Genomic DNA, 20743 nt, shown 5'->3' with positions numbered 1-20743 from the left:
GCTAATCACAGTTTAAAAATTGCATTACTGTTTTGGGGATTAGCTGCTTAGAGGTGGTGCCTACATAGTCTAGAAGGGAATGGCTCTGAGAAAATAGCTGGCCGGGCTCAGTGGCTCACTCCTGTAATCCCAGCATTTTGGGAAGTCAAGGTAGGTGGATCACTTGAGCCCAGGAGTTTGAGACCAGCCTGGGCAACATGGGGCAACTCCATCTCTACAAAAAATGCAAAATTAGCCAGGCATGGTGGCACACACCTGTAGTCCCAGCTACTTGGGAGGTTGAGGTCGGAGAATTGCTTGAGCCTGGGAGGTGCAAGTTGCAGTGAGCCAAGATCACGCTACTACACTCCAGCCTGGGCGACAGAGCAAGACCCTGCCTTAAAAGGAAAGAAAATACTTAACAGCATTTGTGAAGAGGGAACCGTGTGTGTGTGTGTGTGTGTGTGTCTGCGTGTGTGTGTGCACACGTGCGCACTAACAAGTGAATGAAGAAGAAAACCGGACCCACACCCGGTCCTGTTTTATGACAGCCAAGATTCCAAACCCTCATCTCCCCTTATATTGACTATTGGTAGTGTATATTTCTCTTTATTACTGGCAATGTGTATTCAGAACCAAAGGCCTCGTTCTGTCTTTTAGAAACCTCAGATTTGTGCCAGCATTTGTTTTTTAGACAGAGGAAACCTATTACTTCTTCTCCTCAATAGTTACCCAATTTTGAGTTCCCACTTATCCGGGGACTTAGGTCTGATTCTTGATGTTATGAATTCCAATGATAGTAAATACGTAGATCACCTCTGGGAGCTTAGTGTTCAAAGCTATAGAACCTGGAGGAAAAAGGAGGGGAGAAGGCAGGCAGGGGAGTGAGACTTTAGCTTTCTTGTTCACACATAAAGGGCTGTTTGTAAACTACAGTGTTAACTAAGACTTCATCAGCCAAGGATTTATATTCACATTAAAATCTGAGTTGGCTCCGGGGAGATATCACTGGTGTAAGTTCAAGCAGGATTAACTGCCTCCCAGCAATGCAAATTGGTTTACAACTTTTTTGTTTTTTCTTTCTTATTTTTTGGGATATTTTCTTCAATATTTTTCTTAAATGATAATTTGCAAAAACCATGAAATATTATTTGTGGTTCCACAAATGTCAGAACACCAAAGAAAACCCCTCTTCAGGAATCCAGATCCATTAATGAAATTAAAAATTAGGAGAGTTGAGTTTTAATCTCAATCTCCTAAGTAGCCATGTTTAGGTAGGTTGCTTAATAAAATTCTATGCTTAATTTTTTTTTTTTTAAATTTTCTAAATGGTGATTTTAAAATACTGGTTCTACTTATCTCTCATAATTATTGTTCAGGTTGTGAAAGGATTTTCTTTCTTTCTTTTCTTTTTCTTTTTTTTTGAGACAGGGTCTCATGCTGTTGCCCCGGCTGGAGTGTAGTGGTGCCATTATGGTTCACTGGAGTCTCAAACTCCTGGCCTCAAGTGATTCTCCTGCCTCAGCCTCCTGAGTAGCTGGGACTACAGGTGTTTTCCACCAGGCCCAGCTAATTTTTTTTCTATTTTTTTGTAGAGATGAGGGTCTCACTATGTTGTCCAGGCTGGTCACAAACTCTTGGGGCTCAAGTGGTCCTCCTGCCTCAGCTTCCAAAAGCACTAGGATTATAGGTGTCAGCCACTGTGCCTGTCCTGTGAAAGTATTCTATTTTTAAGTTATGAACATTAGATAAATTTCAGACATACTACTACTTAGGCAATTAGATAATAACCTGCTGCTAGTCTAGGGTCAGGATAGAGAGGTGAAGCAGGGACCAGTATCTGGAGGGTTTGGATTTAAAAAGTAAGATTATTCATGATGGATTAAAGACTTAAATGTAAAACCCCAAACCATAAAAACCCTAGAAGAAAATCTAGGCAATACCATTCAGGACATAGGCATAGGCAAAAACTTCATGACTAAAACACCAAAATCAATTGCAACAAAAGCCAAAATTGACAAATGGGATCTAATTAAACCAAAGAGCTTCTGCATAGCAAAAGAAACTATCATCAGAGTGAACAGGCAACCTACAGAATGGGAGAAAGTTTTTGCAATCTACCCATCTGACAAAGGGCCAATATCCAGAATCTACAAAGAACTTACATTTACAAGAAAAAAAAAAAAACCCATCAAAAAGTGGGCAAAGGATATGAACAGACACTTCTCAAAAGAAGACATTTATGCAGCCAATAAACATGAAAAAAAGCTCATCATCATTGGTCATTAGAGAAATGCAAATCAAAACCACAATGAGATACCATCTCACGCCAGTGAGAATGGTGATTATTAAAAAGTCAGGAAACAACAGATTCTGCCAAGGCTATGGAGAAATAGGAACGCTTTTACACTGTTGGTGGGAGTGTAAATTAGTTCAACCATTGTGGAAGACAGTGTGGCAATTCCTCAAGGATCTAGAACCAGAGATACCATTTGACTCAGCAATCCCATTACTGGGTATATACCCAAAGGATTATAAATCATTCTACTATAAAGACACATGCAAACATCTGTTTATTACATGCAAACATCTGTTTATTGCAGTGCTATTTACAATAGCAAAGACTTGGAACCAACCCAAATGCCCACTGATGATAGACTGGATAAAGAAAATGTGGCACATATACACCATGGAATACTATGCAGCCATAAAAAGGAATGAGTTCATGTCCTTTGCAGGGACGTGGATGAAGCTGGAAGCCATCATTCTCAGCAAAGTAACACGACAGAAAACCAAACTCTGCCTGTTCTCACTCATAAGTGGGAGTTGAACAATGAGAACATATGGACACAGGAAGGGTAATATCACATACTGGGTCCTGTCGGGGGATGGGGGAAAGTGGAGGAAGAGCATCAGGACAAATACCTAACGAATGCAGGGCTTAAAACCTAGATGATAGGTTGATGGGTGCAGCAAACCACCATGGCATGTGTATACCTATGTAACAAATCTGCATGTTCTGCACATGTATCCCAGAACTTACAGTTAAAAAAGCAGGATTACTGGGGGTTGGCAGAGGCCTTTTCTTGAGCTCAGGAATGGATGATGCCACGGAAAGTGCAAATGTGGAAATAAATTCTGGAAATGTTTCGCATACCACTTGTAATGCTGTTTTTAAGATAATTGCTTGGGTAAATAAATTCCTTATACATTGACTAGTAAAGAGATACTCAACTTTGTACATTTGATGCCATTTTCACTTGCTCTCTAACTTATGTTACCATGGCATTAATTTAGTATAAATACAAATGCTCTAGGTCTGCTCAGTGCGGAGCTCAGCAATCTCCTGACTTCAACATCTCTTATCCACTAAAGCACACACTATTGTTTACACATGGAAGACTGACTATGCAGCCAGTCTAGTAAGCAAGCAAGCAGGGTCCTAGATATTAAAAATGACCATTCCAGTAAACCATCAAGCCACAGATCAACAAGCTTAATCACAAAAGGTTCTTGAGGAAACAAAGTTGAAGTAATATCCATCGAGTCATTGTGGAACTATCTGTACTTGTGGTTGATTTGCCAGGTAACCTGGTTTTTCCTCAGTTTCCTCATCTGTTAAACAAGAGGCAGAATGAGGTTATCTCTAAAACATTTCTTGCTTTGAAATACTATTACTCTAAATAAGAGTTCGAAGAAACTCACAAAATACATCCTTGTTAACTCTCAGTAAGCCCAAACAATACACCAGGACATCACAAAACCAGAAAATTAACAGGACCCCTTGTAGATCAGTCTCTTTGTGCAAAGTAGGGGGGGGGGCTAAAGAACCTCCCAAAAAGTATTAAAAATAGCATTACGAAAAATCTCGTTCCACATTAGGTAGCCACATACAAGAAACACTGTTGGAGATCTACTATGTGCAAGGCACGGTTTAAGTTATTATTGTTCAAGTTTGAAATTATTGTTAACTTGTCAGTAATTTCTTAAACCTAAACTGGTGAATCTCGCCTTGGGTGGACATAAAAGTAAAGCCACGGCCAAGGACAGGGACAGTCTACAAATAAACCAAAAATAAAATACAAGTGACATCATTAAAGGAAAAAAGCCAACACACTGCACAAAGATCAAAGACAAAACTGAGAAACATGTTTGGTTAATACTGGGCTTTTGAGCATTTCATGTGCCTGCGAGGCCCGTCCATCCATCCACACCACACTTCTTCACCGTGCTGTTGTAAACCAATGACAAGTCCAGCTTCAGCGCGGACAGGGCGCAGGGTGCAGACCCTGTGCATATCCCAGAATCCCGGACCCACTGCCACTCCACTCTGGGAAGGAAGGCGGCGGTCCCCCTTGGGTGACTGTAAGATAAAGCAGCTTCTTCCATCTCTTCGTCCAATAAGAAAGAAACGTTGGCCCATAAAGAAAGAAAGAAACAAATAAATAGGAAAGGTGTGAGAAGGAAGGGAAGCTCCTTTCTTTTCTGTTTAAATTTCCCGCACCCCTTTACCTCCCCGCCTTCTCAAACGGTCTTTACTTTGCAGAGACCCGGACCGCTCAATACCCTGCTCTCCCTGGGAGGGTATTTGGAAAGTAGGCGGGACAGGCCGGATGAATAATTCGGTGTCCGACTTTTCCTGCCTTTGGCGCAGTCCCTCCCCCGCTTCGTTACTCGAGTGCACACGCGGCCGGGCTCTCGGCGCTCGATTGCTTCAGCCTATCACCCTGGGATGCCGCCTGCCGCCGCCACTGCCACCGCCACCGCCGCGGCTGCCGGGCTTGTGGGATCCGCCGCGGAGCCGGAGCCAGAGCTGCGGCCGGAGCTGTGGCCTGAGAGTTAGGGGGCGGGCCGGCTCATTCCAGAAGTGGGGGCCGAGGACAGGCGGGCTAGAACCCGGAGCCATCGCCCCCCATCCCTCCTCAGGCTGAGGGAACTGGCACTCGGAGCTTCTGAGGCGGCGGCGGCGGCGGGAGCCGGTCAGAGGGGGCGGCCCCTGGCGGCGACGCCCCCAAGCCCAGCCCTGCCCGGCCCCGCTCCATCCCCAGCCAGAGCTTGGTCTGACCGCGAGAGACGCCAGCGGGGCTGAAGAAGGCGGCTCCGAGGAGGTGGGAGGGCGAGCCTCCCCTCCCGGGTTCTTCCGCGTCCTCTCCCGGGAGAGACCCACACACACCTGAGCCCGGACCCACCCTTGGTCGGGGCCACGCTGGATCCTCCTCCCGGCCTGGGTCCCGCCCGCCGGCTGCAGGTGGGCTGCAGCGCCCGAGCCTTGGGCAGTGGGCGACCGGGAAGGAGGTGAGAGGTGTCCGCTTCGGCTGCCGCTCGGGTCCCTTCCCTCGCGGCGCGCTCTCCTCCTCCTCCCCTTCCCGCAGGCAGGACGCGGAGCCGCGCGCCCGCCAGCCCCGAAGCCGCCGCCTCGTCCCCCCCCACCCCCTCCCCGCCCCGGGGCACCATGGAGCTCTCTCCGTCGTCCGGAGGAGCCGCGGAGGCGCTGTCCTGGCCGGAGATGTTCCCGGCGTTGGAGTCCGACTCGCCGCTGCCCCCAGAGGAACTGGACGCGGTTGTCCCAGTCAGTGGAGCCGTGGCCGGTGGCATGTTGGATCGGATCCTTCTGGAGTCCGTGTGCCAGCAACAGAGCTGGGTCCGGGTGTACGGTAAGGATCACAGGCCGTCTTACAGGCTGGTGTTTCCTATTTTTGCTTGGGCTGAAATTCATTCCCTAAGTCTCAGGCTCATTCCCAGTCATCATCCGTGCTAGGTCAGTTTCCCATATCCCTTTTGTTCTGGGGGTGCATTTCTGACAAGTTTCTTCAGACTGTCACTTGGGCAGGGATATGACTCAGTATGGTCTTTGGACCTCTTCAGACACCTGCAGTAAGTTTAATGCGGGAGTTGGGCTATCCAAGACGTAATGCTTAGGCGATTACTCCAGCGGAACTGCCAGGCAATCAGTCTTCAAGAAGGTATGATGGAAAACTCCTTGAAACCAAGTGAATGGGTTTTCGTCTCTTTTTCTTGTTGAATGAGGCAAGACTGGAAGCCAAGATATTATGAAAAAGCAGAGAATAAGCTAATGAATGAAAAAAAGTCCAAACTATGTATTTGATGGGAGCAGACTAATCTATAACCTCTGCCTGAACCTCACTCTCTAAAAGCAACCACTTATTCCAACGGGTGTGGATTGTTTCAGATTACACTATTGTTTCTGAATCTCGTTGTAAAGTGACTGGGTTGCCACTCAGCAGGTTAAAAGTGATGAACACACTAAAACTTTCCCTTTCTGCATTCCTGGTAACCACCTCTTTAATTAAAACTGAATGATGAGATTCTATTAGTGTGAGCCTTGTGGCAGCACTAAAACCATGCTGGTTTTGAAAACTCATAGCTTAAGGATTTATAGCCTGGCATTCAGGACTGAGCTGTGGCTTTCCAAAATATTGAAACGGCAAGATGTTTATCGCCTAGCTCACGTGACTACAAAAGACATTAGTAATGTGGCTGAGTATAAGATGGCAAATTTGAAGCACCTGGGATCAAACACAATGTTAAGATGTTATCGTGCAGTCGTGTGCATCTAAGCCTTTAGTGATCAAGTACCTTATGTTTTTTTCTTTCATCTTTCTGAACAGAGTATATGCTTACTGTTCAAGAGTGACCAAGACTTAGAAGGTTTCTTTCTGTATAGTTCAGTTGATTTCAAGACTTCATGTCCATCACTGTTAGAAAGATCATAGAACTAGGAGTCCAGAGATCTAAGTTCTTGCCTCAGTTCTACCACTAAATGGCTGTGTGATTTGCGGCAGATCGAGTCACATTTTTGGCTTGTGATTCCTCATCTGTAAAGTGAGCGGATTGGATTAAATCATCACTAGTGGCCCTTTTAATCATAAAAATCGAGCAATTCTTCTTATAACTAGGTCTTAAGGATTTATTTCTGTACCACTCTGTATTTTGCTGGTTGTTTCTTGATGTTACTCTACTTACTGGAAGACTTAAAGCAAAGGAGTGGAAGACGATGCAAGGTCGCCCAGTTTGTTCTCAGCAAATTATATTACAAACTTTGGTGCCCGATTTTCGGTCTGCCTGCTAATCCCACTTAGCTGGTCATTTATAACAAAGGTTGATGAGAATCTGAAAGTGCATATGAATTAGAGTATATTGTAGTTACAACGTTTTCTCATTCTATCATCTCCCTCTCCTTATGCACTTGTTTGGCATACTGTTTTTTTGTGTGGTGTTAGAAATAGGGCCATGCTACTCTAAGAATACGTTTATATGATAATTCAGTATTTCAGTATCCAAAACTATCTGGGTTCTCTGGACCTGGTGTTAACTATCGTTCTTCGTTTGTAAGGACATAAACGTCTATAAACGTATGTTGTTTTGTAGTTCATTCCTAGGGGTTGATTTGTGAAATATATATTGTATATTGTGTGTGTGTGTGTGAGAGAGAGAGACAGAGAGCAAGTTTACATTATGTTTTTTTCTTTCGTCCTTGTGAACAGGATATATGTTTGTTATTCAAGAGTGACCACGACTTAGAAGTTTTCTTTCTGCATAGTTCAGTTGATTTCAAGACATCATATCAGACATCACACACACACATACATACCATGCCTTGCATTTCTGTGACCTAATGCAGACTTTCCACTGCATTGTAACTTTTTTTGTTTTCTCAGTTAAACAGAAGTTGTTTTTATTTATTGTTTAGTGTTGCTACTTTCCTTCCTTTGAGGCAGCGCATCCTGGATACTATTTTGTTGTCTTTAGTTTGATGTAAATATTTCAGAACTATTGGATGACTCTTGGCTATGTCCTTAGCTAGTTTTAAGTTGCTTATTGTATGAACAGCGTGTATGTTTGAAAACTTTGAAGTAAAAACTTTGAAATAAAAATAATAGAATGTAGAAAAACAATTTGGAGAATACACTAGTTTTGTTTTTCTTGTTTCTTGTCTGTGTGTTCAAAACCTTCGTTGTCTTGGATCATCTAGGTTCTCACAATTTAAAGAGGCTTTGATGAGTGTAGTCTAACATGTTTTAGGGAAATCTACAAATTGGGAACCTAGTCTAGAGGATACAACTAGAAACTTAGAGTATATAATTGGGCATGGAGAACCTGGTTTCATTCTGGCTTTGCCACAGATTGGTTGTCTAACTCTGGGCAAGTAGTTTTAACTCATAATCTCTAGGTTTCAGCTTAAAAGTGGAATCTGGAGTAATTGGTGTCTGTGGTTCCTTTTAGTTTTAAAGTTGTCTGATTCTGTGGCTTGGCCCTTTATTTTACCTACAGGTTGGCCTATAATCTTTATCTTGGCTCTTGGGGTCAGGCATTAACCAAGCCCTTAACTTATGTATTTAAATCATGATTGTCAGGAGATTCTGGGGAGCAGTTTTATCAAAAGGTCAGTGAACTGAGTTTTCAAAGAAGATATATTGAAGGCAGATGTTTATTTATTTGGAATGTTTTCACAAGATAGGAAGTAAGTATGGGGATGTTGCTTAGGTCTAGCTCATACAGTTTTGAGACCTAACCTACATAGCCATGTGGGTTCTAAAGATAGGGTAATAATTAGGAGCTTTATTAAGTGCAGTTTACTTCTCCTGCAGTATACTTCTGTTTCAAATCATTATGGGAACAAACAACAACAGAAGTAACCCCCCAAAGAACATCTTAACAGGAACCTTTAGAAACAATATTTTATTAGTTTGCCTCACAAAATTTGAAGACTAGGGACTATTTTGAGTTTGTTGTTGATAGGGTTGGCTCCTTGGTTGATAATACATATATATTGTGTACATATGTATATATTGTCATAATACATATACTCAGGGTTTTGTGTGTTGCCATGATTTGGAAAACTTTTCTGGAATATGTTCAGAGCTTTATAATAGGTGGATCTATATTTAGAACACAAACTAATGCACATTTTTGAGACGTGGCTGAGAGAAAAATATTTATGCTGTCTGTCCTAATCTTCATTTTCTTTTAGTTGTAAAATGTTTCATTTGTTGTATTCCAGTATTATAAATTGTGCCCATGCCTTGTCAAGACTATACAATTTTTGACATCAGGGAGCCTTGTTTATCTTTGTATTCCTATCTTGCCACCCCCTTCATTGTCAACTTGTCTGCCAGATTGGTACCTTGCTCATAGTAAGTCAATGTCTGTTGAATGTTGATCCATTTGTCCTTTGACCATCCAGATCTCAACCTGACAGATTGTATGGGTGGTAGAGTAGCTTAAACAAAGGCATGCCACAAACAGCTAAATATGGATACAGAATCCAAGAGCATCAAATGCAGAACATTTTTCAGATATTTATAGCCTCAAAGCAAAGTCAATTGGCTGAAAAAGCTCAGCAGCATAGCGAAAGGAAACGGGAGTGGCGAAGCCAGCCTCACTGTCTGTGCTTTCTGGTAAACAATCAGAACATTAAAATTAAATACTTTACCATGAATGGGTGGGGAGTGTAGGACACTCTGGGAGAAATGTAAGATCCCAATCTCTAGGACTCCCTGCGGTGGAGCTCTGCACTCATCAGTGTGACAGATCTGCAAGTATGTGTTCAGATATGCTCTTGCAGAGTTAGAAGGGAAATATAATCAGCACAAGAAAGGGATCAACAAGAAATCTTGTACTTTTACATTTTAATATTATCAGAAGGAATTAGGTAAAATATTCTGTTAAGAAAATGAATAGCATCAACATTGTTAGCATTAAGCGTGTATGCAGCTCATTGTTTATTGATAACAACGTAGGGACCTGCTGGAAAATTTCAAAGGGCTAGTACTATTTAAGCAAATAGAAGAAAAAGGGAATTAGTCATACATCATTAAGTACCTTTTAATTCCAGAAATGTGGAAGCGGGAATTTGGTTAAGAATTAATAAAAGTTCATATTCATGAAGTGAATATGAGCTGATGAGACAGAAGTCTTATCTGGTTGTATTATGTGATACTGCTTATGCCTCACCAATTACGACACAGGATGAGATTTTTAAAAGTTACATTTCTGGAGGGTATGTCTCTAAAATTTATTTAAAATGTTGCAACTAGTATTGCTAGAAGAAAATCAGTGAATGTGTATAAAATACATCCCCAAACATGTTCATGTTACTTAAATGTTTTAATTTCTTCAGGTACTATTAATTGAATCTTTATACTTGAGTAGTCATATTTTAGAAATGTTTGGAATCTTAAGCTTGAATTCAATACTTAGGATGTGGCATGGGCTTGTTGATGTTATTAGTTTCCAGTGATTTCCAAATACCTTAAAACACATTAAGAGTAGACAGTTTTTCATTGAAATCAGAAAGAACTTCTAAGAATGCCTAGGCATGTACTGTTTAAGTGACTTTAAATGGCTCCCTTTTTTCTTCTTTTGAGAGAAAATTTGTATGTCTTATATAAATTGTGTGCTCTATTAATGTAGATGATAGTTTCATTTATAACATCTTAGTATTGTTCTACCCTCTATCATGTTGGTTTATTGCTATTTGATTTTCAAACAGTGAAAATATTTTTGAGGAATAGAATTATACATCCACAATCTCTTTTCCACAACCATTTGGACTGGACAGTTAGTTAACATTTCTGCAGGTAAACAAATGAATAGGCCGGGCGTGGTGGCTCATGCCTGTAATCCCAGCACTTTGGGAGGCCGAGGCAGGTGGATCGCTTGAGATTAGGAGTTCAAGACCAGCCTGGCCAACATGGTGAAACCCCATTTCCACTAAGGTACAAAGAAATTAGCCAGGCGTAGTGGCATGCACCTGTAATCCCAGCTACTTAGGAGGCTGAGGCAGGAGAACAGCTTGAACCCAGGAGGCGGAGATTGCAGTGAGCTGTGATTGCGCCATTGTACTCCAGCCTGGGCGACAAAGTGAGACTGTCTCAAAAAAAAAAAAAAAAAAAAAATTCATACCAAGCGGTATAAAGACTATAAATAGCCTTATGTCAGTGCAGGTCAGACTTTACTGCAAGAAAAGTTTCATAAAATCTTTTGCTTTTCAGAGCTTTTTTGATTTAGGAATTGCAGATACGGAATTGAGGATCTGTACACATCTTCGGACATAAATAATATAAAGTTCTAGAACACCCCTCTTTGAGAATAGTTTGTGTGGATATCCTTTATCTTTTTCAGGTAATAACATTTACTGAACACATTTTTAAAAATGAGCTGGGCACAGTGGCTCATGCCCATAATTCCAACACTTTAGGAGGCCAAGGTGGGCGGATCACCTGAGGTCAGGAGTTTGAGACCAGCCTGGCCAACATGGTGAAACTTTGTCTCTACTAAAAATACAAAAAACAAAAAAAACAAAAATTAGCAGGGCATGGTGGCATGTGCCTGTAATCCCAGCTACTCAGGAGGCTGAGGCAGGAGAATGGCATGAACCTGGGAGGTGGAGCTGGCAGTGAGCCGAGATTGTGTCCTGCACTCCAGCCTGGGCAACAGAGTGAGACTCAGTCTCAAAAAAAAAAAAAAAAAAAAAAAAATAGGTATGTACAGTTGTGTCCTACTATATTGAATGAAATTTCTGTGGTTTGCTAAGAAAAAGATGAGATTCACATGACATAGTAGGCTTTACTAAGATTACTAAGGAAATGGTGGCAAGGTAGTGGTTTCTGATCCTTTGTTTCATTAGAAGGAAGGATGAGGTAAGTTGAAATAGAGGGTTTATGTAATTGTTCTTTGCAGTTGCTTTCTTCAGTAGCACAAAGAGATTTGATCACCTTTTAAGTAGGTGAACCACAAAAAAGCATTCAACTAATGACAGTTAATTCAGAAAAACTTCACCTGTTTGCTCCCTTGTCCCTCCCTATTGGAAAAACTTTTAACCAACTAGAGAGTTGTTTGGTCTTGTTAACCAGGAGGAGGAGTTTGAAGTGTGCTAAGGGCACTACTAAAATTGCTTCACCCTGTCTTGGCAGAGGGATGATTGCTGTCTGATGTTTGTAAAAATTCCTTTCTTCCCAAAGGCTGTCAGGTACTTCTAAGGCTAGTATGTAGAAAACTCTGCAAATTTTCTGTAGTTGATTTTGCAAATTTTGCAAATTTTGTGTAGTTGATTTTATAGTGAGAGGGCAGCCCATCAAGAAGTAATGTGGTACACAAATAGAAGGAAAAAGAGAAGTCTTGAGGCCCAGTGCAGTGGTGTTAGTGAGTATACAGTAAACAAAAGAAATAAAAATTGAACCCTTGAAGGCATAACAACATTTCATTTGCTACTAGACTATGATACGGAAGTTATCGTTTTCCTAATCTCTACAGCTGGGTTCAGATATGAGACGTCTGAATTTTACCTTCCCTTACTGGGTGTTAGTAACATCAATTAATTGTCTTTGTTGGCTTTGCTCATAAGGGTTCAATTTAGATCCTGATTTTATTTTTACCCCTCCATAAATTATCTTCAACATTGCTCAAGTTCCGTTCACATTGTGTCACTTGTAGCAGACTTTCTAAAAGTACTCCTTACTTCCATCCCTGAGTCTAAGGGATTGGTAATACTTACAGATACTGATTGAGAGAGTGAAAAATTTAGTGAGAGGAAAATATTCAACATAGAAAAGAAAACAAAATTCAGACAAATAGTCTGAAAAGTTAAAATGAAACCTTGAAGTCAATAGGTTTTGATATTTTTCAAAGCAAACCTTTAGGTTTTCTCATTAAAGAAACTGGCTCAGGAAGTTTAGCTTATTCCCAAAATTGGAGACAGACTATAGTTTGTCAGGATTGGAACTCTTAACTTCAGATTCCTGAGCCTCCTGATTTAGCTTCTACATCTTACTGCTTTCCCTTAGGGAGATGGCCTCTGAAAGCTGAAGGTCAGGAAAACTCGACAGTGAGAAATACCAGATTGTTCGTTTCACAGCCTTTTAAGGGAAATGCTGGAAATACCATTACCTAGGTAACAGAAAACAAAAATGGACAAAACATCCATAAAGTAGGAGGATGAGAATAATTTCATAATAATCCTTAAGAGATAGACCAGAGGACAGATGAGATTTTTTTTTCATATTTTTCCTAAGCTCATTATCCATACTTTTTTTGGTGCTGTGATTGGAAGTGATGTCTGAAGGAAATTTGAATTTCATGTATGATGCTTAGAACCCTGAATAATGCCTAATAACTTTGTACCTTCCACTTGAATTTCTAACCTCTGATTCCTGTCATTAAAAATTAATACCCTTTTTCTGATTATGAATATAATTTGTGCTTAATATAAAGAATTAGAATTTTAGGAAAAGCCAAACTTAAAATCATTTATAATTCCACCTCTTAGAGATAACTATTTTTTTTTTTTTAATATTGTGTTTTAGAGACAGGGTCTCATTCTGTTGCCCAGAGTAATGCAGTGGGCCAGTCACAGCTCATGCCTGGGTTAGAGTGCAGTGGCGCAGTCCTAGCTTACGTAATCTCCATTGCCTGGGCTCAGGGGATCCTTCCACCTCAGCCTCCCGAATAGCTGGGACTACATGACTGTGCTACCATACCTGGCTGAGATAATTATTCTTTTAATATTTTATCGTGTTTTATTCCAGTCTTTTTTGTGTACAGATTTTTTTGTATTAATACATATTTGGTATCATACTGTATATATTTTACATTCTACTTTTTTCTCTTAAGTGTATTTTCTCATGTTATTGAAAACATTAACACATTTTTCCAAATATATTTTTATTAATTTATTTTAAAAAATAGGTAATACATTCTTTGTTCCAAAATTCAGAGTATAAAAAGATATTCCATGCGATCTCTCTTACCTTTCCTCCTTGCCTCTACAACTTGCCATCTGGCAGGCATTATCCCTCTTCCCAACGAACAAATACTTTGAATTGTTATGTATCTTTCCATACCTATTCCATGTGCATAGAAACAAATATAGAGATAGATAGTTATGTAAAAATCCTGCCATAACAAAAAATTCAGGATTGTATTTCTGTAAGGTTAGTGAAATGACCAGAACAAACTGCAAATGAAGTTGGCCATGAGTTCTGGGGGTCTGGAGCCAGTAAATTGCTTTATATCTGAAGTGATATCATAGGTTTTTACTGTATATATGCATTTTTCTCTATTTTTACACATATGATAACTCATTAGAATTAATTTTTATCTGCACTTTGAGATTCCTTCTTCCTTCCTCCTCTGCCCGTCTCTTATTAATGTATCTCAGACATATTTTCCTTTCATTTTGTAAAGAGGTCACTCATTCTTTTTATGGCTGCATAATGCCTGAATTAACCATAACTCATTTAGTTATTCCCCAAGTTTTGCTAGTACACATGATTCTGCAGTGAATAATCTTGAGTATAAGCCATTTTGCTTGTGTATGAATATATCGGTAAGAAAAATTCATAGAATTGCTAGGTCAAAGGTACGTGCGTGTATTTGTAATTTTGAAAGATATTGCCAAATTGCCAAATTCGCCCGCAACATATGAGAGTACCTGTCTCCCCACACACAGTGAATTATCACGAAATTTTGAATCAGGCAATCTGACAGGTAAAAATGGTGTCTTAATTTAATTTTTTAATATCTCTTACATTAAGCGTGATTGAACATCTTTTCATTTTTTTTTTTTTTTTTTTTTTTTGAGACGGAGTCTTGCTCTGCCGCCCAGGCTGGAGTACAGTGGCCGGATCTCAGCTCACTGCAAGCTCCGCCTCCCGGGTTCACGCCATTCTCCTGCCTCAGCCTCCCGAGTAGCTGGGACTACAGGCGCCTGCCACCTCGCCCGGCTAGTTTTTTGTATTTTTAGTAGAGACGGGGTTTCACGGTGTTAGCCAGGATGGTCTCGATCTCCTGACCTCGTGATCCACCCATCTCGGCCTCCCAAAGTGCTGGGATTACAGGCTTGAGCCACCGCGCCCGGCCCCCTTTTCATTTTTAAGAGCCATTTAAATATAACCTTTTCTGTGAACTGTACATACCTTTTGCCCATTTTTATTGGGTTCTTGGATCTTTTTCGTAGTGATTTGTAGGAACTATTAGTATATTAAGCAAAGCATGCTGAGGTACTCTTAGTATTTAAGTAAAGAACCTTTTATCTGCAACAGTTGTCAGTATTTTCATTTTTCTTATGGTATTCCCCCCACCCTTATGAAGAAATGATTCTTATACAATTGAATGTATCAGGTTTTTCTTTTATGGCTTTTTGGTTTTATGTCATAGTTAGAATGGCCTTTCCTGGGAGTTCTCTGGACCTTTATTTTATAACCTCAGAATAGGAAAGCCCATTCTTTTTTTTTCCCCCTCTATATACCCTAAGTACCTAAATACCCTTGGGGGACAAAAAAAAGAATGGGTTTTCCTATTCTAAGGTTATAAAATAATTATCTCTTGGTTTATCTAGTATTTCTTTGGTTTTATTTTTTACATTCAAATCTTTGATCCAGTCTGGTATTAAATATGAGATATGGATCCAATTTCATTTTTTAAAAGATGGCTTTCCAGTTGTCCTACCATCATTTGTTGAAAAATCCAACTTTTTCCTACTGATTGAAGAAGACTTCTTTATTCAATACAAGATTGGCATTTATATTTTGGTTTATTTCAAGATTTTCTATTCTCTTCTATTGGTCTGTTTATATTCATGTGCCAGTATCACACAGCTTTATTATTGAGACTTTATAATATGAAAATATAATTTTTAATGACCAATTTAACATTTAACCATTATTCTATTTTAGATGTTAACATTTTTCAAAAATTTTAACACTTTACTGATTTGTCCTTGTGCACAAATCTTTGAACCAAACTTCTGAATGTTTTCTTACGCTGAATTCCTAGAAGAATATGAAATGTTTTTAAAGGCCTGAGACTTAGTGCCAAATTGGTAAAGACTTCCTGGAAAGTAATTCCTGCCTCTAGTATGTGAAATATAGCTTATAATTTTAAGTTCTACTGCTGTGTTGCTACCTTCAATGTATTAAAGGTATTAAAATCTTTTTACATAAATTTTATATAATACCTTAAACGTTACTTAGCGCATATTAAATGCCTTGAGTCCTTATGCCTTTAAGACTGTCCTTCAAAAACTTAGTTGTTGTTCAAATGGTACTCCTTTTGATTAATGGCATATTTCCAAGTGAATGAGGGAAGGGCAAGAGTATAGACTCAAAGCAATTGGTCTGCAAAAGGTCAAATCCATGACCATGGACTTATTTGTAGTATGTCAGACCCTCCAACTGAAATAACTTGATGCAGACATATGTTTTAGGTATTCCAAGAAGCACACAGTTGGTCACTTATCTCAGCTAGAAGGAGTTGACATTCATGAAAGTTCTTTTGAACATGGTTTGAATATGGTTTCATTTAGTTTTACCTGGATGAGTGATTGAGTTGTATGTCTTATATAATACTGTGTAAATGAGCCAGTTTTATAGCATGGGATTAATTTAGGTATGTTCTGAGGAAAGTTTATCATAATGTTAAACAAAGCTGAATCCAAGTAATGGCAACAAGAACTAATATTAATGACTAAAGTAATTTAAAATCTTTTCTTCAGAAAAAACAATGACAGGAATAGGAATTAGACTATGGAAAAAAATCATATTTTATATAGACCATTAACAAAGTTAACCAAATTTTCTTTTACCAGTTAACTGTTTAGCATGTAATACATAAGCATAAGCTTGTCTTGCTAGGCCAGAAAGGAGCATACTTAGAAAGAGAACGAACTGTTTAACTTTTAACAATGACTTAGAGTGGTTTGAAAGTGAAATGAAAAAATGATGCCTTATCCAGTTAATACTCTGGAGGTTTGTAGAAAAATTTGTTTAATTCAGGCAGGATAGAATATGCAAATATCTTGCTCCATAAATAAGTACTAAATAATGAAGACATATGAAGGATATGATATAATGGGAAAGTATGGCAGTATTTTTGTCAGTTTTTGAAGTGTATGAAATTACTAGACACATTCTCTTTTTGTTTTTTGGGTTTTTTTTTTTTTTTTTTTTTTTGAGACAGAGTCTTGTTCAGTCACTCACGCTGGAGTGCTGTGGCACTATCTTGGCTCACTGTAGCCTGGACCTCCCAGGCTCAAGGGATCCTCCTACCTTCTACTAAGTAGCTGGTACTTCAGGTATGCACCACCGCACCCAGCTAGTTTTTTGTTTACTTTTTTTAGAGACGAGGTCTCACTGTGTTGCTCAGGCTGGTTCCAAACTCCTGAGCTCAAGCAATCCTCCTGCCCCAGGCTTCCAAAGTGCTATGATTATAGGCATGAGCTGCTATACTTGGCCACATTTTCTTTTTGAACTCAGTAAAAATCAATTGTAGTTTTAAAGCATTTTACTAATTTAGTTCATGGAAACATGAAATCGCTGTAGATGACATTATTGTTAGGAGTTAATCTATAACTCTGTTGATCTGAGGGATACACTGACAAGATGAAGATTATTCTTGTTTTGTTTTTCAGTTCTTGTAATGAAAATTTTTTACTGTCATATTTTATGTAATAATTTTCCAGAAAGGATAGCCTTTACACTATCTCCAGGGTAGTGACTGTCAGCATTAAAAATCTCTTTGCCTGGCGATAATCTATATTTGCATGTTCCAGTTTGTGCTCAAGTATAGCATATCCACAATTACAGATTTCCCTCCATGGTTCCCTTAGGCTTGACTGTGTACAACTTTATGTGTATTTGTAAATTTCAAGAATGCCCTTGAGTGAGGAAACCCAAGGCCTTTCTATTGCATGTTCCTATTTTGAAATGGCTGCTTTTTGTCCAAGTGGTTGGTGATTACTCTGTATCAATGTATGGACCTTGAGTAAGATGGTCAGTACAGTAGCTACCAACTAACAAAAGATATGTTGTAATGTCTAAAACAACAACTTTACTTTTAATGTTGTCTAGTTTCACAAAGACTTCATAGTAGTTTTCCTTTTTATAGAAAATAAAATTTATATTCCTGTTTTTGAATCTAGCTTGATAACATGGTTAAGAAAGAACAATATCATATGGTGATTCCTGTTGAAATAGAAAGATACCCCAGATATAGTCAGATTTCTTCCTGTTTTGTTCAGGTCAGAAAGTCTTCAGTCATTCTTTTGCAAGTTCAGCCAAAATAAGCTTAAGAGAATATTTTCAGTTATTTGCATTTTAGGTTGTAGTTGTGGTCTGTACTGAGATTGTCATGCCAGAGTGTCACCTTGAGAGAGGCTTGACTTTGAAATATCTATTAGCTGATCATCTTTCTTTTCCTATAGCTTAACCAGCGTAATAAATTTCCCCATATATATCCAGTAATATTATTCTGTTTACCTGTGAGCATATTGTATGAAATTATATGTTTTTAGAGTTGCTTTTTCCCTACAATCTTGAAAAACCTTGCATTTTTTTCTCCCAACAAACTTATTAAACATGATAAGTCATTTCTCCATTTTATCAGGGAAATAATTGTGAAAAAGTTAGTGACTCCTAACGATTCTTGGGGAAGTGAGATGATTACTATTTGGCTCCCAATCCAGTAGTTTTCTCTATTATTGAAGTTCACATTTACTGTTTTAAATTTAACATATTTGTGTTAAAATGTATTACAGGTATTTTTGTGCTTTTCTAAGTTGTCTTAGAATTTAACAGTATGTCTTATCGTATCTTCTCTGCCTCTTTGAGACCCATGTGGATAACAACAGATGGTGAGTTCTTTGGTGAACTGCAGGAATAAAAGTGAGGATGCTAGATAGAGTAACCAATAAATTATTTTGTGTTTTTTTTTTATTATGGTAAATATAGCAAACTTTCATTTTAACCCCTCATAAGTGTACAATTTAATGACATTAAATACATTCACAGTGTTGTATAACCGTCACCACTACCTATACCCCAAATGTTTTCATCGTCTTCAAACTTCCCATTAAACAATGACTCTCCCTTTCCCCTCCTCTTAGCAGCTGGTAACCTCTATTCTTTCTGTCTCCATGAATTTGCCTATTCTTGGTACCTCATATAGGTGAAATCATACATTTGTCCTCCTATGTCTGACTTATTCACTAAGCTTAATGGCCTCAAGGTCCATTTTTGTAATATGTATAAAAATTTCATTTTTTATGGCTAAATAAATATTCCTTTGTATGCGTAAACTACATTTTTTTTTCATCTGTTGATGGACATTTGGGTTGTTTCCACATTTTGTCTGTTTTGAATAATGCTGCTATGAGCTTTGGTATACAAATATCTGTTTGAGTCTCTGCTTTCCATTCTTATATACCTAGGGGTGGAAATGCTGGGCATATGGTTGTTCTATGTTTAGCCTTTTGAGAAACTGCCAAACTGTTTTGGTACAGCAGCTGTATGTACCCTTTTACATCCTTACCAGCAATGCACAAGGGTTCCAATTACTCCACTTCCTTGCCAACATTTATTATTCATTTTTGGTTTAACCATCCTAGTAGGTGTGAAGTGATATTCCATTGTGGTTTTTGTTTGTATTTACATAATGATTAATGATATTGAGCATCTTTTTAATTGCTTATTGGCCATTTGTATATCTTCTTTGGAGACATGTCTATTCAAGCCCTTATTTTTTTGCATGAATTCTCAGTAGATATATTGGTATTTTTTAGATTGTCACTGATGGTGTTAATTCTACATATTAATCTTAACTCTCATAACTGTGACAGTCATGAGCATGATAATAATGATGATAATGAGAAAACTTGTTAAGTGTTTACTGTGAACCTGGCACAGTTCTAAGTGCTTTATGCCTGTTAACTTATTTAATCTTTATAACTACACTATCAGGTAAATACTGTTGTTTTTATCATTTTATAGATGAGAAATTGGAGGCATAAAGATGTAGAGGAACTTGTCCAGCATCATACAGAAAGCAAGTGGCTGATGTGGGATTCAAATCTAGACAGTTCCTCTCAAATCTGTGCTCTTAATCACTATATAATTTGACTTCTCACAAATAAAGAATGCTAGTAGTTATTATAAAAAGTATTCAGTATGATTGTTAATTTGTATCCCAATCCTGTAGTTTACTTATGAGTTTTATATTAGCACCATGACTGTAAAATAATGACATTTGTGATGCTTGATACGCTTTGGATGTCATGATTTTACAGAATGTCTTCATCGAGTTGTGTAAGTTTTATTAACTGTAGATAATATGAGGAAGCTCTATGTGGGTGAGCCATTTGAATAGTTCTTTATTTTAAAAAGGTTAAACAAAGTCTGTTAGCTCTCTAAAATTCATATATTTTTAGCAGTAATATAAAATATGAACTTTTTTTTCCTATAAAACCATACCTTTCTAGGCCTATTACTTATGTTTGATCAAGCCAGTGAAACTACTGATAGTTAAGAAACCACACAATCTTAAGAACCACAAGTTGTATTCATCTGGGACATACCTTTATTTACTCCAGGATTTATTCAGGTGGCTCCCTACTTTAATATTAGTAATTCTAGGAAAGAGAATTCACTTTCACAGAAGCAGGTCAGCCAAAATGTTGTTCAGAGCTTGGCCCTGTGGGAGATATTTTAGGACATTGATAGAATTCACAGGTTTTTTGTTTTGTTTTGTTTTTTCCTAGATGAGGATCTTGCTGTGTTGCCCAGGCTGGTCTTAAACTCCTGAAGTCAAGCAATTCTCTTGCCTTAGTCTCCCAGAGAGCTGGGATTATAGGTGCATGCTTGTCTACTCACCTTCACATGTTCTTTTCTGAAAGCTCAGGAACACTGTGGGCTCTTAGTGAGCCTAGTTCTCTTTCTCTAAGTTCCTCTTGAGCCTGACTATACTTACGGTA

At 38.8% G+C, this 20743-nt stretch overlaps 1 protein-coding gene and 1 long non-coding RNA gene across 7 annotated transcripts in view; one reads left to right on the top strand and one right to left on the bottom strand.

Moving 5' to 3' along the window:
- Positions 1-2551: 2551 nt before the first annotated feature.
- LOC108582553 lies at positions 2552-5258 on the bottom strand. 2 transcript variants are annotated; one of them, XR_004179806.1, is made up of 2 exons: positions 5169-5258; positions 2552-4370 (listed from the first exon to the last, which is right to left on the bottom strand). It is a non-coding gene; the product is annotated as an uncharacterized LOC108582553 (long non-coding RNA). The 2 variants fall into 2 exon arrangements; XR_002518780.2 differs by having other exon boundaries at positions 5153-5240.
- Positions 4749-20743, top strand: part of RASAL2 (RAS protein activator like 2) — a 373040-nt gene continuing 357045 nt past the window's right edge. For 4 of the 5 annotated variants that reach the window (XM_003893469.5, XM_009192642.4, XM_009192644.4 and 1 more), the window contains exon 1: positions 4749-5633. In XM_003893469.5, the coding sequence (XP_003893518.2) occupies positions 5432-5633 (202 nt within the window). In that variant the 5' untranslated portion in view covers positions 4749-5431. The other variant, XM_009192648.4, reaches the window with a different exon arrangement.

The sequence above is a fragment of the Papio anubis genome, chromosome 1 (assembly GCF_008728515.1).
Source record: "Papio anubis isolate 15944 chromosome 1, Panubis1.0, whole genome shotgun sequence".
Lineage (NCBI taxonomy): Eukaryota > Metazoa > Chordata > Mammalia > Primates > Cercopithecidae > Papio > Papio anubis.
The sequence above is the reverse complement of the archived record's forward strand: the minus strand, read 5'-3'. Positions and strand labels throughout refer to the sequence as shown.